The 23,205-nt window shown below is 43.6% G+C and overlaps 1 protein-coding gene across 5 annotated transcripts in view; it reads right to left on the bottom strand.

Moving 5' to 3' along the window:
- The window catches only part of TMC5 (transmembrane channel like 5), a 77,965-nt gene that overhangs the window by 36,542 nt on the left and 18,218 nt on the right, over positions 1-23,205 (bottom strand). For all 5 annotated transcript variants that reach the window (XM_043915579.1, XM_043915582.1, XM_043915583.1 and 2 more), the window contains exons 3-6: positions 14,805-15,618; positions 11,230-11,390; positions 7,326-7,415; positions 2,108-2,207 (exon numbers count right to left, since the gene is read on the bottom strand). In XM_043915579.1, coding sequence (XP_043771514.1) covers positions 2,108-2,207; positions 7,326-7,415; positions 11,230-11,390; positions 14,805-15,562 — 1,109 coding nt within the window. In that variant the 5' untranslated portion in view covers positions 15,563-15,618. The remainder of the gene's footprint in view (positions 1-2,107; positions 2,208-7,325; positions 7,416-11,229; positions 11,391-14,804; positions 15,619-23,205) is intronic.

The following is a 23,205-nucleotide window of genomic DNA, read 5'->3' as shown; positions in this document are numbered from 1 at the left end:
GTTGTCAGACTGGGGGTTGGGAGTGCCGCTGACATCTAGAGGCCAGGGATGCTGCTGTATATACCCTACAGTGAACAGGACAGCCCCCCAAACATAGAATAATCCCGACTCAAATGTCAGATTGAAAATCCTGCTATGAAGTCTTTTGGGTCATCACAAGGCCCTCACTGTGTGACAGACAGAGCCAAGCAGAGTTTGAAACGGAAGAGTGTTTCCAAAAAGATTCAGCTGCAGTTGTTCTCTTTACTTTTCCATGAACTCATTACATCTCCTTTGCTCTGGGCTCTTTCCTTTGGCCCAGCCAAAGGCCCATCCCCACAACACCATCTTCCAAAGCTCAGTTCCCAGACGTCCCCTACTTTGCCCAAGTGGACTGTTAACTCTAGTCCTGTTATCTGCTAGTCCTCCCCCCTCTCCCTCCTCCTTCTACCTTGATTTGGCCTGATATTCTATCATTTATGAGTTACTTGTTGACCAATCTACTCTCCCTGCCAGACTCTGAACCTCAGAACAATTACATCATTTATTTACACACATACAATTATTTATTAGCAATTGCATCGACTCCACTACCATCCTTGTGCTTAGCCGCTCAGTCATGTCCAACTCTTTGTGACCCCCTGGACTGTATCCTGCCAGGCTCCTCTATCCATGAAATTTCCCAGGCAAGAATACTGGAGTGGGCTGCCATTTCCTTCTCCAAGGGATCTTCCCGATCCAGGGAGTGAAACTTTCATCTCTTGGGTTTCCTGCACTGGCAGGCGAATTCTTTACTACTGTGCCACCTGGGAAGCCCTGTCCACTCCTACAAATTGCAGAAAGAAAAATGCTGAGGAATGAAAATGCAAGAAGGGCTGAAGGCTTAAACAGCCCTCACTCTTGTTTTTGAACTCCTGGGCTTAGAAAGCTTCTGAGGTTTTGTTTGTTTGGGTTTTGTGTCCCCGTTCTCTGCCCCGACCCCTGCACCTGCCTAATACAGCTATGGCGTGCAGGATCTTAGTTCCCCTACCAGGCATTGAGCCCAGGTCACAGCAGGGACAGTGCCAAGCCCTAACCACTGCATCACCAGGGAACTCTCCCCTTACACACACCTTTCTTCTAAGAGGAGTTTAAAATTTACAGAGAAGTTACAAAAACAATACAGGAAATCCCCATCTCCCACTCACCATTTCCTCTGCTAACATCTTAAATTTCTAGGGTAGGTTGGTTGCAACTAAGGAACCAGGTAGGTTGGTTACAACTAAGGAACCAACGTCGGTGTGTAACTTTTACCTAAACTCCAGACTATCCTGACTTGACCAGTTTTTCCATAGATGCTCATTTTCTATTCCAGGACCCGTCCAGGACCCCACATCACATTAGTAGTCATGTCTCTTTAGAACCTTCCAGTCTGTGACCATGTCTCAAACTTTCCTTCTTTTTGATGATCTTGACAGTTTTGAAGAATACTGCTCAGGTATTATGAAAACCGTCCCTTGATTACGCTTTCTCTGCTTTTTTTTTTCTCTGGTTAGACTAGTGTTATGGGTTTTAGAAGAGAGTACACGGGGATGGGGGGCTTCCCAGGTGGCTCAGCTGGTAAAGAACATGCATGCCAATTCAGGAGGTGCAAGAGACACAGGTTCAGTCCCTGGGTTGGAAAGATCCTCTGGAGAAGGAAATGCAACCCACTCCAGTATTCTTGCCTGGAGAATTTCATGGACAGAGGAGCCTGGTGGGCTGCAGTCCATGGGATTGCAAACAGTCAGACATGACTAAGCATGCATGCACACACACACACAGAGGACTCTTTGATCACACGACTTATCTCTGGGGATGTTAGTCTTGAGCACCTGGCCCAGGTAGGATTAGCTAGACTTCACTCCAGGAAGCGATGTCCCCCTCTTTCCCTCCTCCACTCTCTGGAAGCAGGTCACTAAGCAGAGCCCACAGTCCAGGTGACCAACACACATTACGTGGAATTCTTCGGTAGGAAGATTGCCTCTTCCCTTGCGTTTCTTTCTTTTTCTTTTTTTGCATTTATTTCCTATCTTTCTGACATGAGACAAAGGTAGAAGACTAAGGTTTCCATGAAATCTGTGTGAGGAAAAAAACTTTTGGTCCATACCTAAGGTTCCTTTTTTCTTCCATGGTCCTTGGCTGATTCCTAATGGCTTTAATTCTGTCTCTAGATGTCATGGGTATCAGAGACTCGATTAACTTTTGTCCTGCAGGAAAAAAAAATGGAGATTAATTTTTTTTTATTTTAACAGAATAATAGCAATTGAAAATATGGTGCTAAAGATCTAGAGCATGTTTTTATGAGTGCACAGGAAAGAATATGCAGACTCGGTGAGCCGAAAAGTCACAAATAAAAACAAGAAGATGGTGCATACACATGTGACATCTCAAAGCCAAAGCATGTGACAGTTTGTATGCAATTCCAATTCCGTGTTTTCCTTTCTCCTATGACATGGCACATTCAGCAAAGCCAGAATGTGTGGTCAACCTGGTTCTTTTCTCTCTGTAATTTCCTGCACGACTTTCTCTCACCCCCCTGAGCTTCAGGCCCAAGCATCTTCTTTACTTTTCTTGACTGTTGTCTTCTGCTCTTCCACCCCTAGAATGATGTCCCCTCTCCTTCCCAAGAACTCAGATTCACACTTTAGGTCCACATGGCAGATGCTGTGATCACCTACCCCACAATCACCTCTCCTTTTTAATAGGATCCCAATTCAGTTTAGGCATCTACCCGCCTCCCTCCCACGGTCTTGGGCTTCTGCAGGGTGGGGTTCACCTCCAGGTTCTCATCGCCAGGGCCCAGCAGGCCCTGTGAGTCTGAGTCTATCTCGATGGCCCCAGCCCCCAGCAGGTGACCTGTTTAGCTCCAGGTATGTGATAACATTGGCGATTCTGAGAGGTGGTCTGCTGAAGGGTTGCATGAAAAAGGTTTCTTCCTTCTCAAAAAAGCAAGACTCAAAAAACAAGGAAAAGGCAGTGCCTTCTCCCTCTGGGTGGGTTGTGTCAGCATGGCAGTTGGCCCCATCCATAACAGGGGTGGGGAGCGGCAGGGGCCACCGGGCCCATGGCAGGAGTGGCTGGCTCCTGACCCTGTTGTTGAGCTACATGGAACCCTCCTCTCAGTGACATAGCTGAGGCGGAGGGAGAATTCCCAGAAGAGGGCCTCCAAATCACTTGGCTGAAGATGAGGAATTGGAGCATCTCCTAAGAGAGACGTGGGGACAGACAGAGGAATAAAGGTGAAGAAGGAAAAAAAAGCCCATAAATACTGGGAGACAGCAATGTGACAAGAGATGCCCCATCTTTCAACAAAGGAGCTAAACTCATAAAGTGCTTTGGTGTGAATAGATTTCCCCCATCTTTTAGAAGTCACTGAGAATGGCTGGACTTCATGCCTGGAGTATTACGGGGAGAAAGAGAAACAACATCTGGGAAACAGTGTTTGATGTCAGGAGCTGTGAGGCAAGGGAGGGTCTCAGTTAAGACCTGGCTTCACGGAGGACTTGACAAATAGAGGCATTGCGTGATACATGAACCTAGGGATTGGGTCCAAAGCAGTTCGGGATGGTGGTTAAGGCGTCAGGCTCGGGAATCAGGCAGACCTGCATTTGATCCCAGATCTGCTATGTCATTTAATTTCCTTGAGCCTCAGTCCCTCAGCAAATGGAAATGACAGGCATGCCTGTATTACACGTGCGGAGAGGGGCAGGCAAATAAAACGAAATTTGATGGATAACACAAAGGCAGAACACCGGGCACGTGAAATGAGCTTGATCAAGGTAAAACTCCTTCTTAGGCGTCAGGCCCTCTCAAAGTGACCCCTTCCGAGTCCCAGGCAGCCTCAGGTCGTCTACCAAGCCTTCACTCTATTCAGTGTTTTAAAACCACAACCCTATGGGCAACTCAGAAGGGGTTGCTCCCATCCTAACTCCTCTGCCCCAGGGTCTCACCTTGGATGTTCTCGTGTGAAGTATGAAGGGTACCTAAGCCTGTGTTTTCTGAGTTATGAAGGGTCTGAGAAAACGATTCCTTCGAAGGTGTTGCAAACCGTAATAACTGCTTGCCCTTTTGGTCATTCCGATTGCTGAAAATCTGAGAGTCTGTCACATCACTGTCAGAAATGGAGGAGACCAGGATGGAGTTTGAGTTCACCGGTGTCTTTTCCGGAATAATCTGACTTGAAGATGGTCGGCTCTGGACCCCCAATGGGACATGCTCAACCTCGACAATGATTTCATTCACTTGACCACCAGAAAGCATCTCTCGTCCCCCCAAGCCTTAAGTCGCACCAAGGTGAGCTTCCCAAGACCTCATATAGCAGTCACACTGGCATTGTTGGGAACCACCCAGAAAAGTGATGCCAGTCACAGAGAGCTGCCCCATCCACAGTTATTAATGCCAGGATGAGATGGACAAAACCAGTCCCCCACAAATCACAGTACAGCTCCCCACATCTACACCAGAGGGGGATCCCCAAGAAGAGTGTTTTCCTGTGGAGATTCTGTCCCAGTAGCTAGGTAAAAGGCCAGAAACAGAATTCTTCATTAAAGCAATAGGATTCTAAAAACAGAAGGCAGAGATTCTTCTAAATGACTCATAATCAAAGGGCAAGGTCTTCTTTTTAATTGGTACCTCTGGTCCAAGACTTACATTTTATTTCTAGTTTTATGTGCCTATATACATCCAGATGGGTTTACAGGGAAACAGCTGCTATCTCCTGACTGCCTGGGTGGCCCCACTGCTGTCCGTCTGCTTCCCACACCCATTCTCTCTTTCTCTCACATCAACAGATGCCTCATTTCCTGTGCAGCCACTGCGCTCAGCTAGAACTCTCCCAGCTTCCTTCGTGGCAAAGAGTGGCTCCTTTTGCAGCCTAGGATGGGCCTGTGACCCCATTCTAGCCAACAAGATTGTGGCTTCCGTTAACGCTCTTTAATGGGTGAAAGTTTGCCTGATTTAACCCTTGGCATTTCACCATTTCACCTTCTTCCTGACCAGATACAGCCATTTGGAAAAAAGAGGGTAAAACGTTCACCAGCCGAGGGTGGTGGGAAAAGACACTTCAGAAGGAGCCTCGGGCGTTGAGAGTATCATGGGCAGGGGTGCCATAAAAACTCTGGACTCGTTCCTGGCATACTTCTTGTCACAAGAGGAAAATAAATCCCTTTATTGCTAAACCACTGTCCTATGTCAGTGCTGGGCACCTGGACACAGTCCCTGCCCAGCAGACCTGATCTGGAAATCACCTTGGCAGTGCTGTTTATTTAATAGTTGGAGAATTTGAGGTGCAGAGGAATGAACTAAACTCCCTCCTAATCATACTCTCATTAAATGGCAGGACTGGACTAATAATAGAGCTCTTTCCTTCTCCCCACACCAACGATAATTACTATTATTGGGAATCTGCCTGCTGATGCAGGGGACATGGGTTCAATCCCTAGTCCAGGAAGATTCCATGTGCCGTGGAGCAACTAAGCCTGTGCACCAAAACTGGAGAGTTGTGGCTGCAACTAGAGAAAGCCTATACACAGCAACAAAGACCCAGCACAGCCAAAAAAAAAGTTCCTTGTAAAAAACAATACATGATAACTATCAGTAACAATACCTGCAGGCTAACTACTTTAAATAGAATATATTGTTTGATTTTCACAATCACCCTATGAAGTAAGTGCGGTAATAAACCCCATTTTATAACTAAGGAAACTGAGGCCCAAAAAGGTAATTTGCTTAAGGCCACAAAACCAGCAAGTAGAAGAGCTCAGGATCAAACGGAAGTCTGTCTGATCTCAAAGCAAGATGCCTTAGTTACTTCACCCTGGTCCTTTCCTGTCGGCAGATGCTAATGTATCATTCACTACTTCCTTCATTCATAAATGAATATTTATGAGTACCTACTAGTGGCAGGCACTTCCTAGCTGCTAGCATGATTCACCAAAGTGACACTCTATCAGAAGACTGTCCATCAGTTAACTGTAAATGATTTGAGAATCAGAACTAGTAAAGCAAAATGGTAGAGAAAGCCAGGTTCATGTCTGGGTCCTCTATTTCTTTACTTCTCTCTGCCTTCTGGGGACTCCTCTCCCACCTAGAGGCCCTAATCTTCATATTGGCCACAGAGCATCTTAAGAGGTTTGAAGGCATTTCTTTTCCCCAGTAGTTAAAGCCATTCCCTGCTCTCGTGGAAGACAGACAGAGAGCATGATTGTTTATATCCCCACGGTGTTCTCTCCCAAGTGGCAACACCTATTTCTTGAAAGATACAGGCCTCCTTAAGAAGCCTCTTAAAGAGTGAAGCTACAGGGTCGGGTGTCAAAAGGTGAGAGATAGTTTCAAGTCATGGGGCCCCACAATATGTGTTGTTACACAGAAGATGTCTTTGACTTATTCCTTGGTATTCACTGGTTTGCCTCTAGCTTCCAGCATTCCCTGACCTCTCTCCTCTGATGCTTTTTTATTTCCTCGGCCTCTGCCTCTGATCAGAACTTCCTCACAGCACACGGTGATCCTTATAGAGCTTCCTAACTAATTTCAAAGCCTTCTTCAAGCTGATTGCCCCTACCCTCCACTATCATAATAATTCTATGATTTTTCAGAAAAATTTTGATCAAGGCACTGCCATCTCACCAACACATGTATTAGCCATGGGACGGACATGTGACCCAAGCCTTCTTTCCTATGTAAAAATGACTGGTTCATGTGTAGGCATGTGTCCCAAATGGGGCTGGAGAGAGGTTCCACAGTAATGGCTGATAGGCCTAGAAAGAGAGGAAGATTTCCCTTGAGATTGCTGAGCTGTGTGTGTGTCTGATGTCAAGCTCCCTGGACAGCAGAGAAGGCCTGACTAGTTGAGATGAATGAGGTGAAGCTTAAAGAGAAGCTGTCTGCGAAATAGATGGAGAAAAAGAGAGTCCAGGTGGCCCTGAGCTCCTGGCTTCAGACCCAGAGGCCCTGGTTCCTGTAACTCATCCAACAAATACCTCTGAGCACCTATTATGCGCCATGCCAGGCTCTGTACTAAAGTGCTGGAAGGCAATTCTACCTTCTGTTCTTTATTTACCCACATCCTTCCCGCAGCAACAAGCCTTGGGCCTGGGTGAGCTGGGTTTCTGTCACTTGCAACCAGAAGAGTCCTAGCGAAGACACCTTGATATCCAAAGGAGAAAAAAACTCTGCATGTTTAGAATAAAACTTATTGTGATAAATTAACAAAGTGCCACATCAGTTACTATACCAGAGGCCAAGAGTCAGTGGCAATGTCTGCATTGCCTTGAACAGGCTCCTTCTGCAGGACTGATGCTTTTGGTCATTGTCCACTGAAGCCTTACCTTGGGGTGAACTGAGCCAATCATGTCCAGACAAGGGTGGGTCTCCATAAGCTGGGCCGAGACCGTCATCACCCACATAAGCAGGATTCACTGGAATGAAGAGACAAGACAATTAATCCCACACTAGTTATTACTGAGCACACGATGGTCAGCAGGACCTTGTTAGTGGGCCATAACTCAGAGTTTGAGAAATACTTGTCTGGAGGGGAAGGGATGAATAGATGGAGCTCAGAGGGATTTGTGTGCTAAGTTGCTTCAGTTATGTCCCACTCTTTGTGACCATATGGACTGTAGCCCACTAGGCTCCTCTGTCCATGGGATTCTCCAGGCAATGATACTGGAGTGGGTTGCCATTTCCTTCTCCAAGGAATCTTCCTGACCCAGATATCAAATCCACGTCTCTTATGTCTCCAGCATTAGTAGACAGGTTCTTTACCTCTAGCGCCACCTGGGAAGCTTCAGAGGGGTTTAGGACAGTGAAAATACTCTGTAGGATACCCTTATGATGGATACAAGGGTTGAAACCCATAGAATGTAATTCACCCAAGGTGAAACTTAATGTAAGCTAAGGATTTTGAGTGATAATGATATGTCAATGTAGGTTCAGTTGTAACAAATGTCCCACTGTGCTGGGGGACCCTGATAATGAGCGAGGCCATGCACGTGTTCCCTGGAGTAGGAAATGGCAACCCATTCCGGTGTTCTTGCCTGGAGGGTTCCATGGACGGAGGGGCCTGGCGGGCTATGGTCCAAGGAGTCTCAGGGAGTCAGACACAACTGAGTGACTGAGCACACAGGCGTGCACGTGTGGGGCAGAGGGTACCTGAGAAATCTGTCACTTTTCCTCGATGTTACTGTGAACCTAAAACTTCTGTTAAAAAAAAGTCCTACTTCTAAAAATTAAACAAATGTTGTTGAGATGATTACAAAGCTTCCTTCTAGTTGTAGCCTTTTATGATGACACATGAATAAATTAGAAACTTGGCATGATTTTCTCAGGGACAGAGTCCACTTTCGACATCTACGTGACAGTGTCACATTTCAATATATTTTTATTCAACTCATGATAAACAATGAAGTCTAAACTCCACAACAGAAAAAATTGGAGCACATTTTGATGGAGATGTATGAAATTATACTGTGGGAGGTTCTGGAACTTCTTACCAACGATCACTTCCCAGCTTTGCTGCCTTATTAACTGTGTGCTCTCTGGCACATGTTACTTAATAGTCTGAGTTTCAATATCTTAGTCTGTAAATCAAGGATAATAATCGGCCTTCACATAGGATTGTTGGGGAAATTGAAGCAGTTAATTTTTGTTGGGGAAACTGAATCAGTTAATACGTGTAACTGATGTAACTATGTTTAAAAGTGCTTGAAAAAAAATCCCAGAACACCACAAATTCTTAATATATACTATTGTGGTAAATCAGTTGTTTTTCAGCAAATATTATACTTCCTCCACTTTGGACACCTCCATTGAGGTTGGACTTGGTCATGTGACTTGCCTTTACCAGTGGAACATAGTAGAAATGACAGTTTGCTAGTTCCAAACCAAGGACTCAGAGACATTGTATGTTTCTGCTCGCAGACATTATATGTTTGTGTGCTTACAGCTTATGCCATGGGATGAAAATGGCCCAGGTTAGTTCACTGGGTCAAGAAGTACACTATACCTAAACAGAATCTGTGAACTCAAATCAGACACAACCAAACCCAATCTGGTTTAGTCAAGCTCCAAGCAAACCCACAGATGTGTGGATGAGAAATAAATGATGCTTATTGTGCAACACTGGGTTTTAGAGTTGCTTGTTACGCAGCATTCCTGTGGCAACAGCTAACCGATACATCCCTTATAGCTGTTGCTTTTAATTCAGTTAGCATTGCTCAAGCACCTACTGTGTGCCAAGCATTAGGAAAATTACATGGAGCCTTGGAAGATACATGGATGAAACGGGTTCTCCTTAAGGAGTGCATAGTCTAACAAGATGGTATAGCACAGGATAAGAGAATGCTGGGGCTACAACCTTGGTCCTAAAAGGAGCCCAGAGAAGGAAGCCACACTTTTTGTGGCCACTTTTTAAAATAGCTTTTTAATTCCAGTGTTCTGTGGAACTTGGTGGTCAGCAATCCATATTTCCCCTGCTTCTACCCAACAGTAATGTGGAGTCAGGGAGACTGGCTGATACAGGCTCTTTTGATTTAGTAGCTAGGTGACCTTTAGCATGTTTCTCTCTGAACCTCAGTTTTCCCTTCTGTAAACAGGGAGAACAATAGTGTCTGCTGCAGAGGAAAGAAGACTGTAAAAGTAAAGTGCTTAGCAGAGTCTCCAGAGCGTGGGAAACACTCCAAACCAGTTATTAGCTCTGCTTGCATCAGAGTGGGGCAGTGTTTCTCAACCCTTTTTTTTTTTCCATTACCGACCACCTACGGAGTCTTTTAAGATAGTTCTTCCTCACTGCCCTCCCTCTCGAGCTTATTTACTTATTTATTTTTGGCTGCACTGGGTCTTCCTTGCTGTGTGCAGGCTTCCTATGGTTGTGGCAAGTGGGGGCTACTCTAGTTGCAATACACAGGCTTCTCATTGCAGTGGCTTCTTTTGCGGCAGAGCATGGGCTGTGGGTGCACGTGTTTCAGCACTGTGGCACCTGGGCTTAGGTGCCCAGTGGAATGTGGGATCTTCACAGACCAGGGATTGAACCCATGTCTCTTATACTGGGAGGTGAATTCTTAAACACTGGACCAACAGGGCAGTACCCCCATGACATTTTAATACCATAGTTATATTGTATAACTACATTTTTGTGTATCTTCTTTATACATAAAAAGAGGAAGGTTTTTTCTGGGCCTTTCAATAAATTTTCACCCCTTGAGATACATATGCCCCACTGAGAATGCCTGGCGTAAAGGTTTGGAATAGCCCAACTGAATGTTTTCTCTGCAAATGTATAACAGCCCGCATTTTTCCTTAGTGTGTGGCAATGATCCCCATCTCCTCCTCCCTGTCTTCTTCAATCTCTTCCCTACCAGTCAGGGCTGAGCGATCTTTCATCTGCACCAACCAGCACTTGGACCCCACGCTCTGTTCAAGGCTGAACACTCCCTTCTCCAGCTCTGAATTCCTATAACATCGACTTGTGCCATGAGCTGGCTTTCTCTATGAGAAAAGTCCCCTTTTTTTCTCTCTCTCAGAAGATGAGAACTGGTAGAATCTTCTTTACCTCCCAGAGCTAAACCTTTACACACAGCAGATTCTGAGAATGATATGATTTTTCACATATTATCCATCTGTTTGCTCATTTTCTTTAGTCTTCATGTGCTCTTGTCACCTCCTCACCTAGGCTTTAAATATCATGAGGACAGAGCTGCTGTCCTAACTCCCTGTGTCCCCAGTTAGAGCTGCTTCTAACTCCCTGTGTCCCCAGCAGGTTCCAAAAATACAAATGCTGACCATCTGAACACCTTTAAGAGGTGCTTAACTAAAGCTGGTCACTGGCAGCCATGCAAACTGAATCTAGTCTACCAGTTGTTTTGTTTGCTCAGCACAGGGATTTTATTTATTTATTTAAAGAATTATTTGGGAACATGTAAAAAACTAGATTTCTGGCTTCTCTAGGAAAATCTGAGGATCTGGCCACACCAGGACCATCTTTTTCACATAACCACCATGGGCGTGAACCTGATCATCAGCCTCCACACACAGACACCACTCCTGCCCAATGTGCTCAGATAAATGATGACACTGTTTCTCTTCTCTACACCCTCAGGGTTCAACCTTTGTAAAGTGGGTGTTTGAAGGAGCAGGAGTAAACCACTTCTCTCACTGATCTCTAATGACTGGTCCCAAGCCCATTGAATTTTATTTTCCTCCCAGGAAATGATCCTCTTCTTAACAAATGCTTACCATAGCCATTGCCAGGAGCATCTGGATACGGATTTGCCATCCCCACAGATTTCATTTCAATGCTTTCAGGATAATCAACATCCTCTCTCCCAAGGATGCCCAAGGGGCTGACACCCTCATGGTGAAATGAGGGCTGGACTGAAGATGTTCTGCTGAGAATTCTGCAATCCCAAAATGATGAATCAGTATTCATCTGGTAGCACAGTAAGGACAATCATCCATCTATCCATCCACCCACCCATCCATTCATTCATTCCACTGAATGCCAACCAGGCATGGGCAAGGGGAATAGAACACAAAGACAAAGACATGGATTGTTGACCCTCAAGGACTCTCCACACAGTCTGGTCGAGCTCCTTAAACACAACCACAAGCAATTATAATACAAGTAGTAACTGGGGAATATAAGAAGACAGGCCCAATGAGTTCACAGGAAAGAGAAAATTTGGGTTGGGAGTTTGAAGGGAAATCTACATGGAAAAGAGACATCTGACCTGGGGTTGGAAGGATAAATCCATACATAAAGAGTTAGGAGGAGGGCATCTGAAGATGAAGAACAGCACAAGTAAACCTGTGGGACCAGAAAGTGCTGAATATATAAAAGGAATGCTATGAAAGTCAATTAAGCTGGAGCAATGATTCTCAATTTTATGCATATATCAATTCCCAGGCTTCACCTCAAACAACTAAATAGAAGCTCTGAAAGTTGGGCCCACGTATTTGTATGATTTTTAAGGCCCCCCAGGTAATTAGGTAATTATAAGCATCAGCCGAGGTTAAGAACCACTGACCTAGAGTGTTGGGTTGAGGTAGGAAGAAGATGGGCTTCCCAGGTGGCTCAGTGGTAAAGAACCCGCCTACCATTGCAGGAGATGTGGGTTCGATCCCTGGGTTGGGGAGATTTCCTGGACACAAAATGGCAACCCACTCCAGTGTTCTTGCCTAGGAATTCCCATGGACAGAGAAGCCTGGCAGGCTAGAGTCCACAGGGTCCCAAAAGAGTCAGACATGACTTAGCAAATGAACAACAACAACAGGGAGGGGATCACAGAAGAGGGAGGAGGTCAGGCAGGCTGGGCTTCAGCTGGCATCTTACATTAGCCCAGCACATCCTCATTCTTAAGGTATCATAAATGAAGTGGCGGAGTCTTTCTCCCAAAGGTTATGGAGAACCATGGAAGATAATAAACAAGGGAGTGACAAGGTCAAAGGTATATTTTCAATGATGAATCAGGCAGTGGGGGATAAGACCAAGGAGGACATTTTGACCTGGTCCTTTTAATCCTCCGATTTAGGTTCTGAAGACATTTGATCCCACTACACACCCAAATCCCATATTTTTGTTTCTTATCGTTCAGTCAACAAGTCATGTCCAACTGTTTGCAACCCTATGGACTGCAGCATGCCAGGCTTTCCTATCTTTTATTATCTCCCAGAGTTTGCTGAAATTCATATCCATTGAAACAGTGATGCCATCCAATCATATCATCCTCTGTCACCTCTTCCCCTCCTGTCCTCAGTCTATCCCAGCATAAGGGTCTTTTCCAATGAGTCAGCTCTTCACATCAGGTGGTCAAAGTATTGGAGCTTCAGCTTCAGCATCAGTTCTTCCAATGAATATTTAGGATTGATTTTCTTTAGGATTGACTGGTTAGATCTCCCTGCAGTCCAAGGGACTCTCACGAGTCTTCTCCAACACCACAGTTCAAAAGCATCCATTCTTTGGCACTCATCCTTCTTCATGGTCCAACTCTCACATCCATACATGACTACTGGAAAAAACATAGCTTTGACTAGATGGACCTTTGTCAGCAAAGTAATGTCTTTGCTTTTTAATATTCTGTCTAGGTTTGTCATAGCTTTCCTTCCAAGGAGCAAGTGTCTTTTAATTTCGTAGCTGCAGCCACCATCTGCAGTGATTTTGGAGTTCAAGAAAATAAAATCTGTCACTATTTTCACTTTTTCCCCTTCTATTTGCCAGGAAGTGATGGGACCAGATGCCATGACCTTAGTGTTTTGAATGTTGACTATCTTTTTAAAGTATTTATTGAATTTGTTACAACATTGCATCTGTTTTTTCCTTATGTTTTGGTTTTTGGGCCTCTTCATCAAGAGGCTCATTAGTTCTTCTTTGCTTTCTGCCATAAGGGTGGTGTCATCTGCTTATCTGAGGTTATTGATATTCCTCCTGGCAATCTTGATTCCAGCTTGTGCTTCATCCAGCCCAGCATTTCATATGATGTACTCTGCATATAAGTTAAATAAGCAGGGTGACAATATACAGCCTTGACGTACTCCTTTCCTGATTTGGAACCAGTCCCTTGTTCCTTGTCCGGTTCTAGCTGTTGCTTCTTGACCTGCATACAGGTTTCTCAGGAGAAGGTGGTCTGGTATTCCCATCTGTTGAAGAATTTTTCACAGTGTGCTGTCATCCACACAGTCAAAGGCTTTAGCATAGTCAATGAAGCAGAACTAGATGTTTTTCTGGAATTCCCTTGCTTATTCTATGATTCAATGGATGTTGGCAATTTGATCTCTGGTTCCTCTGCCTTTTCTAAATCCAGCTTGTACATTTGGAAGCTCTCGGTTCACATACTGTTGAAGCCTACCCTGAAGGATTTATGCTGAATTCATAGATATTACTACTAGAAATAGTACATACAAAATAAAACTCACATTGGTTAGAATTTCACATAGTAAATTTGTTACAGGTTAAAAATAGCCTGAAAAATAAATAATCACATGCCGTTGGCAACATGAACGTTGAGAAACTCAACACAGGAAAAATTAGATTTGGTAGAACTGTCACCCAAGGTGAACACTGTCAGTGACCCAAACTGTACCTAATAGAATTTGTCAATGACTAAAACTGATGGAAGATTAAAATCTTTTTGACAAAATTTAGATCTACAGAATCTGAATCAGGAAAAATTAGACTTAAAAAAACCTCCTTAGAGGAATCCTAACAACGGCAAAAACTATAATCAATAAAACTTGATGAAAACAACAACAATGAGAGATCAATGAGTCAAATCTGCTCTAAACATGAAAAGTGGTCAATTCTGGCGATAATTTCAGCAAAATAAAGATGAAAGTGGAAAAAGTCAGAAGTGGCTTAATCCCCTTGTATAAAAATAATTGAGTTAAATGGACTCCACGGTGTTAGATTTTCAAAAGATTTTCTTGATTAAAGTGCATTCCTGTTGATATAGTTCTGGTTAAAAGGTTTGGGTTCATAATTACCACCTTAACCTTAATCTCATTGGCAAAGTAGCAGGGTCAAAACAGTGCGATCTAAATGTCTTACAGGGACTAGGCAGGAAGAGATAAGAGACTGGGAAAGATGTTACACAAGCAAGAAGTGATGAAAGATTATGATCAGTTAAGAGCATGAAGCCTCAGGCTGAGAATCCAAGGCCCAGGTGAGGTATACAGGTAGGTATGAAAGTTTCACCATAAATCCAGGTCATGGGAATCATCATATGTGTCCTTATCCCAATTAAGTTAAACACTAATTGACTTCATGATCTAACCTTCATCTCCCATCCCCACTGGAGGGAGATTCTAGCACTTACTGCCTGGCCATTTCCGGGTCCTCTGAAGAGCCATAATCATGACCATTCTCAGCACCTGGGTAATCAGGCTTTCCCCAAAAGTTTGTAGAGTTCCGACAGTCCTCAGCACCTGGGTAGTCTGGTTCTCCAAAAAAGTGTGGATGGTTAGATTGACTCTCAGCACCTGGATAATCAGGTTCTCCCAGGGAGTCTATGTATGCCTTGACTCTGGGGCTAGCATGTTCTGGATTCCTTCTGGAGCCTGGATGGTTTGAAGTGGCTCTGGGGCCAGAAGAGTTCAAGTTTTCCTGAGCTCCAGGGTAGTCTGGTTCTCCCAAGGAGTCAAGATAATCTGGATTTATTCTGGAGCCTGTGTAGTTTCCTCTGCCTTTGGAACCAGGAAAATCAGGATTTCGTTGAGACTGAGAGTAGTCTGGCTCTCCAGATGAGCCTGGCTGGTATGGATTCCTCTGAGATCGAATATACTCTGGTTCTGCCAAAGGTTTGGGATAGTCTGTCCCTGCAGAGTATGGATGGCTCCTGGTGCCAGGGTAGTCTGGATTACTCCGAGATCCAGGATAATCTGGTTCTGCTAGAGACTCAAGATAGTCTGGACTTGTTCTGGACTCTGCTAGGTATGGTTTGCTCCTGGTCCTGGGGTCATCTGAGTTGTTCAGAGGACCTGGAGTTTTCAAATACCCCTGAGTATGGTTTCGAGACTCAGAATAGTCAGGGTAATCTGGGTCTTCCTCATAAGCGCTATTCCTGTAGGCAGACATATTTACTCTGGAGCATTAAAATGCATCTGCAGTTATTCGGCAATCTCTTTCTTTATCTGAAAAACAAAAGGAAGAAAACGTCAGATTTTTTTCCCCTTTCTTCCCTGCAATAATTGATGGTTACCTTGCAGTATCGGTTCTTTTTCCCTTCTTAGTTAGGTACACAACTGTCCAAAATAGAGACTATATCTCCCAGCCTCCTGTGCCTGTACGTGCAGCCATGAGAGGGGGCAATGAGATGTGGGCAGAAGCGGTATATAGTACTTCTAGGCTGTGCTGTTAAAGAGAAGGGATATTCCTCCCTTTCTCAGTCTTCCCACTTCCGTGGACTGGAGTGTGGAAATGATGGGGTGCCATCTGGGCCATCTGTGGATGGTGACTGCAGCCATGAAATCAAAAGACGCTTGCTCTGTGGAAGGAAAGCTATGACAAACCTAGACAGCATATTAAAAAGCAGAGATGTCACTTTGCCGACAAAGGTCCGTCTAGTCAAAGCTGTGGTTTTTTTCCCAGTAAAAAACCACAGTGGTTTTTAGTCATGTATGGTCGTGAAGCCTGAGTGCCAAAGAATTGATGCTTTCAAATTGTGGTGTTGGAAAAGACTTGAGAGTCTCTTGGACTGCAAGGAGGTCAAGTCAGTCAGTCCTAAAGGAAATCAACCCTGAATATTCATTGGAAGGACTGATGCTGAAGCTGAAGCTCCAATACTTTGGCCACCTGATGTGAAGAAATGAGTCACTGGAAAAGGCCCTGATGTTGGGAAAGAGTGAAGGTGAAAGGAGAAGAGGGCTGCAGAGGATGAGATGGTTAGATAGCATCACTGTCTCAATGGACATGATTTTGAGCAAATTCTGTAAGATAGTGGAGGACCGGGGAGCCTGGCGTGCTGCAGTCCCTGGGGTCGCAAACAGTTGGACATGACTTAGCAACAGAACAACAACACCTGGGCCATGCACACACAGGCAGCACCCACCTAGGAGGGCAGCACAACAGCCTGGCTTGTTGATGATTTCACAGATCAGTGCTCAATATCAGCTTGGGCTTTTATGTAAAGAAAGAAAGAAACCATTATCTTGTATAAACCACTGTTTCTGGGTCTGATACATTTAACCAAACTTACATCCTGACAAATACCTTCTCCTGGTTATGGGGGAGGAAGCAATGAACCAAAAGACTGGAGGAAACAAGGACTTTTTAAGCACTTGGACTGTACTTGTTTTGAGTTCAAGGCATAAATTACTATGCATGCACAATGGAGCTCCCCTGGTCGCTCAGTCAGTAAAGTCTGCCTGTAATGCAGGAGACCTGGGTTCAATCCCTGGGTTGGAAGGATCCCCTGGAGGAGGGCATGGCAACCCACTCCAGTATTTCTGCCTGGAGAATCCCCATGGACAAAGGAGCCTGCAGTCCATGGGGTCGAAAAGAGTCGGACATGCCTGAGTGACTAAGCGCGGCTCAGCAGAGAGGGCTTGGGTAAGGAGACAAACACCACCACCCCTTCCAGTTTGAAAATATGGTTTTTTGAGTCCTATAAACTTTCATCTATAGATAAAATATACTTTCAAATCAAAAGTGATGGGGTCTTAATTTCTAAGTGAGCCATCTATTGCTTTTACTTGCCTTTAACCTGTTTCTCCTTCTTTTGGCATCAAGGCCCTGATTTTCCTCTGAGCCCCTGCCCCTGCCACACTCATGGTCTAAGGAAAGGCAAATTGCATTCTTGACTCCAAGGACGGTCACATGACCAACTCTGGCCAATCAGTGTCCACCATACCCCTTGCCCCAGGGTTTGGTTCAGGAATGGGCACATAACCCAGGTCAGTCTTCCAGGACCTTAACGGGACTAACTGGGAAGGGTATGCTCTTATTTCACTAGGTTGCTGCGGTGATAGGCTATAAGCCTGGAACTTCTGGTGTAGTGTCAGTCAGAACAGAGAAGAATACAAGAAGGGAGAAAATTTAAACAAAGAATTATTAGAATTTGTGGACTGACCTGATACAGGAAGGGTGAAAGCTAAGGAAAAGAAAAGTCAGAAATTAACTCCACAATTTGAGCCATCATGATTGGATAAATGGTGATGCTTTTGAAAGAAGCAAGTAGACCACTTTTAAAGTTCAGCCAATGTTTACAGATTTATCTCTATATAAAAGTGAAAAGGGTTAGACTTTTTGTTGAGTAATCAGAGCTAAAGAATTAACCTTCTGCCGCTGTCATCTACAACCTTTTCAGCATAGCAGAAAGTTTTTCATTATTTGTGTCCCTGTCTAGCATCCAGTTCTCTCTTTTGTAGTAACATTTTTCCTCTCATTTCAAGTCAGCCAGGTGTAAATGTGTGACCCAATCAGAATTATTTGCTTCCTGGCCACAGTGATTGAGTCAGAGCCAGTGAGACTCAATTCTGGGAGTTTTATCAGAAATGTTGAAAAAGAGAAGCTCTCTCTTTTGGTTGGACTTGGGACTTAGGAAGTTACAAGCCTGAAGCTGTCAGAGGTCACCAGGGAAGGAGGCCTGCCTGAGACTAGTGCCAAGAGCAAAGAGAACAGAACCAAGAGATAAACAGAAAGAAGGATCAAATGCTATGACATTGTTTAAGCACCTGAATCCAGCCATGCCTGAAGGCAGCCAGCCACTGGATACTTGAGTCATTACATTCCCCTTTTGACTTACAACTGTTTGAGTTGGGCTTTTGTCATACACAAATGAAAGAGAATGTCAACTAATATGCTGAGTTTTACAAATAGAAACATCCACACAAACTGAGTGCTCGAAAGACTAAATGCTGGGCTTTATGGCAACTTATTTTTCATAACATGGAAAATGAATGCATTCATTTACTTATATTGTAAGACTAGAAATTAATATATATTTATTTAAGGTTTAGGATTTCCATGGCCTACTAAAACCTTAGCTATGACTATTACATCTAACAAACTAAATGATGCCAACTAAATCTAAGAAAATAAAACCTGTTACAATACCAGCCTAAAAGAGAAAAACATGTCCACCAAAAGGCAATGAGAATGCTCATACATGCTTTTCTTACATAAGAGCCAGAAATTGGAAACAAGCTAACAGTAGAATAAGTAAATAAATTGTGGCATATTCATACAATGAGATACTACACAGCAGTAACAAAGACTGAACTTCTGTGACATGCAATGACATGGATTCATCTCACAGAGGCAATGATGATTGAAATTCAGATACAAAAGACTACAGACTGTATAAAGTTCAAGAACAGGCAAACTAAATAACGGGGCTAGAAATCAGAATAGCGATCACCTTGGGGAAGGGGGGAGATGGGAAACAATATGAGTGAGCAAGCCTCTGGGTTTCTAGGAATGTTCTCCTCTTGATCTGGGTGGTGGTTACACGGTGGCATGTGTGTGCACATCAAGTACACGTAAGAACTGTGTGGGTGCGTGCATGCTCAGTTGCTTGGTTGTGTCATGGACTGTAGTAAGAACTGTGTACTTCTCTATAAATATACAACCTCTCACTCTTAAAAAGAAAAAGGAAATGAGAAAGATCTAAACCAGAAACCATAATGTGAGACCTTCTATTTCCCCTTCTAATTCCTTCTAATTACACTAGTTGAAAATAAATGAATGGCTCTAGTTCACAAACATTGGCAGTTTTCTCACATATGCATCACAGAACATCTGAGTGGATGAAAGCAAAAACTAGGTGAGAACAGGACACATTATCTGAATTGAATCATCTGTTGATGTCAGTTCAGCTCAGTCTCTTAGTAGTGTCTGACTCTTCGTGACCCCATGAACTGCAACAAGCTAGGCCCCTCTGCCCATCAGCAACTCCCGGAGCTTGCTCAAACTCATGTCCATCGGGTCGGTGATGCCATCCAAACAACTCATCCTCTGTCATCCTCTTCTCCTCCCACCTTCAGTTTTTCCCAGCATCAGGGTCTTTTCAAATGAGTCAGTTCTTTGCATCAGGGGGTCAAAGTATTGGAGTTTCAGCTTCCGCATCAGTCCTTCCAATGAATATTCAGGACTGATTTCTTTAGGATTGACTGGTTTGATCTCCTTGCAGTCCAAGCAACTCTCAAGAGTCTCCTCCAACACCACAGTTCAAAAGCATCAATTCTTCGGTGCTCAGCTTTCTTTATGGTCCAATTCTCACATCCATACATGACTACTGGAAAAACCATAGCCTTGACTAGATGGACCTTTGTTGGCAAAGTAATGTCTCTGCTTTTTAATACGCTGTCTAGGTTGGTCATAGCTTTTCTTCCAAGGAGCAACTGTCTTCTAATTTCATGGCTGCAGTCACCATCTGAATGATTTGGAGCCCAAGAAAATAAAGTCTCTCACTGTTTCCATTGTTTCCCTGTCTATTTGCCATGAAGTGATGGGACCAGATGCCATGATCTTAGTTTTCTAAATCAAGTTTTAAGCCAACTTTTTCACTCTCTTCTTTCACTTTCATCAAGAAGTTCTTCAGTTCTTCTTCTCTTTCTGCCATAAGGGTGGTGTCATCTGCATATCTGAGCTTATTGATATTTCTCCTGGCAATCTTGATTCCAACTTGTGCTTCATCCAGCCGGGCATTTCTCATGATGTACTCTGCATATAAGTTAAATAAGCAGGGTGACAACATACAGCCTTGATGTACTCCTTTCCCAATTTGGACCAGTTCATTGTTTCATGTCCAGGTCTAACAATTGCTTCTTGACCTGCATATAGATTTCTCAGGAGGCAGGTCAGGTGGTCTGGTATTCCCATCTCTTGAAGAATTTTCCACAGTTTGTTGTAATCTACACAGTCAAAGGCTTTGACATAGTCAATAAAGCAGAAGTAGATGTTTTGCTGGAACTCTCTTACTTTTTCTATGATCCAATGGAGGTTGGTAATTTGATCTCTGGCTCTTCTGCCTTTTCTAAATTCAGCTTTAGAAATATCTGGAAGGTCTTGGTTTATGTACTGTTGAAGCCTTGCTTGAAGTATTTTGAGCATTACTTTGCTAGCGTGTGAGAGGAGTGTAGTTGTACAGTAGTCTGAACATTATTTGGCCTTGCCTTTCTTTGGGATTGGAGTGGAAACTGACCTTTTCCAGTCCTGTGGCCACCTCTGAGTTTTCCAAATTTACTGATATATTGAGTGCAGCATTTTCACAGCATCATCTTTCAGGATTTGAAATTGCTCAACTGGAATTCCATCACCTCCACTAGCTTTGTTATTAGTGATGCTTCGTAAGGCCCACTTGACTTCACATTTCAGGATGTCTGGCTCTAGTTGAATGGTCACACCATCATGGTTATCTGGGTCGTGAAGATCTTTTTTGTACAGTTCTTCTGTGTATTCTTGCCACCTCTTCTTAATATCTTCTGCTTCTGTCAGATCCAAACTATTTCTGCCCTTTTTTGAGCCCATCTTTGCATAAAATCTTCCCTTGGTATCTCTAATTTTCTTGAAGAGATCTCTAGTCCTTCCTATTCTATTGTTTTCCTCTATTTCTTTGCATTGATCACTGAGGAAGGCTTTCTTATCTCTCCTTGCTATTCTTTGGAACTCTGCATTCAAATGGGAATATCTTTCCTTTTCTCCTTTGCCTTTTGCTTCTCTTTTCTCAGCTATTTGTAAGGCCTGCTCAAGCATTTGGCCTTCTTGCATTTCTTTTTCTTGGGGATGGTCTTGATCATTGCCTCCTGTACAATGTCACGAACTTCCGACCACAGTTCTTCAGGCTCTCTATCAGATCTAACCCCTTGAGTCTGTTTGTCACTTCTACTACATAATCATAAGAGATTTGTCTATGTAATGCTGTGCAATGAAATGGTTAGGAATCAAGCCCTTGGCATCGCGTTTAGTTTCCATCTGCTAGCTGTGTGGACTTGGGCAAATCACTTAATCTCTTTGATCCTGTTTGCTCATCTATCCAATACTGACTAATAATGCCTCATAGAGTTGGAAGGAGTGAACAACATGGGGCACATAAAGAACTGGCATCAAGGAAACATTCACTGAATAGAAGATATTATTTACCACTATTTTGATTTATGTGTAATGAAAACCCTGGCAGCTATCACAAGAAAGAAGGCTTGGTGGACAACAAAAGTCAGGAATTCCATTTGCAGCAACATGGATGGACCTAGAGATTATCATATTAAGTGAAGTAAGTCACACAGAGAAAGACAAATGTGATGTCACTTACATGTGGAATCTAAAAATAAAATGGTACAAATGAACTTATTTGCAAAACAGGAACAGACTCTCAGATATACACAGTCTATACATAGACTCACAGATACAGAGAAATTTATGGTTACCAAAGGGGAAAGGTATAGGGGAAGGATAAACTGGGAGTTAGGATTAGCAGACACAAACTACTATGTATAAAATAGATAAATGACAAGGTCTTACTGTATAGCACAGGGACCTATGTTAATATCTCATAATAAGCTACATGGGATTCCCTGGTGGCTCAGACGGTAAAAGAGTCTGCCTTCAATGAGGGAGACCCGAGTTCGATCCCTGGACCCAGGGAGACCCTCTGGGGAACAAAATGGTGACCCACTCCAGTATTCTTGCCTGGAACATCCCTTGGATGGAGGAGCCTGGTGGGCTACAGTCCATAGGGTCACAAAGATTCGGACATGACTGAGCAACTCCACTTTATTCACTATATGTATAGGCTACATATAGTTGAAAAGAATCTGAAAAAGAATATATGTGTGTGTGTGTGTGTGTGTGTGTGTGAGAGAGAGAGAGAGACCAACCTAGACAGCATATTAAAAAGCAGAGACATTACTTTGCCAGCAAAGGTACATCTAGTCAAGGCTATAGTTTTTCCAGTAGTCATGTATGGATGTGAGAGTTGGACTATAAAGAAAGCTGATGCCAAAGAATTGATGCTTTTGAACTGTGGTGTTGGAGAAGACTCTTGAGAATCCCCTGGACTGCAAGGAGATCCAACCAGTCCATCCTAAAGGAAATCAGTCCTGAATATTCATTGGAAGGACTGATGCGGAAGCTGAAACTCCAATACTTTGGCCACCTGATGCGAAGAACTGACTCATTTGAAAAGACCCTGATGCTGGGAAAAATTGAGGGCAGGAGGAGAAGGGGCTGACAGAGGATGAGATGGTTGGATGGCATCACTGACTCAATGGACATGAGTTTGAGTAAATCCCGGGAGTTGGTGGTGGACAGGGAGGCCTGGCGTGCTACAGTCCGTGGGGTTGCAAAGAGTTGGACACGACTGAGTGAGTGAACTGAACTGAACTGATGTGAGTGTGTGTGTATGTGAATTCATATATAGAAACTAATACAATGTTGTAAAGCAACTTATACATCAATTTTTTAAAAATCAGGCACTCAACTAGGACATAATTTTAAAAGATAGAAATCCTTTATAATAAAGTAGAAGGAAAAGAAATTCTACCAAATTCCTCAGTTGACATAGTGACTGTAAATGAGAACTAAATTTTGCTGTGAGCTTCTTCTTAGTCCAGACTGAAAGAGAATCATACAAGTTATGTGATACTCATTTCTTCTGAAAAATAGGAAGTATATCAGTTTTTCAAGAAGTACATGCTTCTCCCCAGGATGAATTTCTGAAAAAAATGTGTCACGAGGACCTTATAAAGGGGTCAGATGACCACATAATACAGCTCAGGGTC

The sequence above is a fragment of the Cervus elaphus genome, chromosome 10, assembly GCF_910594005.1.
Source record: "Cervus elaphus chromosome 10, mCerEla1.1, whole genome shotgun sequence".
Taxonomy (NCBI): domain Eukaryota; kingdom Metazoa; phylum Chordata; class Mammalia; order Artiodactyla; family Cervidae; genus Cervus; species Cervus elaphus.
Note: the sequence above shows the minus strand (reverse complement) of the source record. Positions and strands in the feature narration are given on the sequence as shown.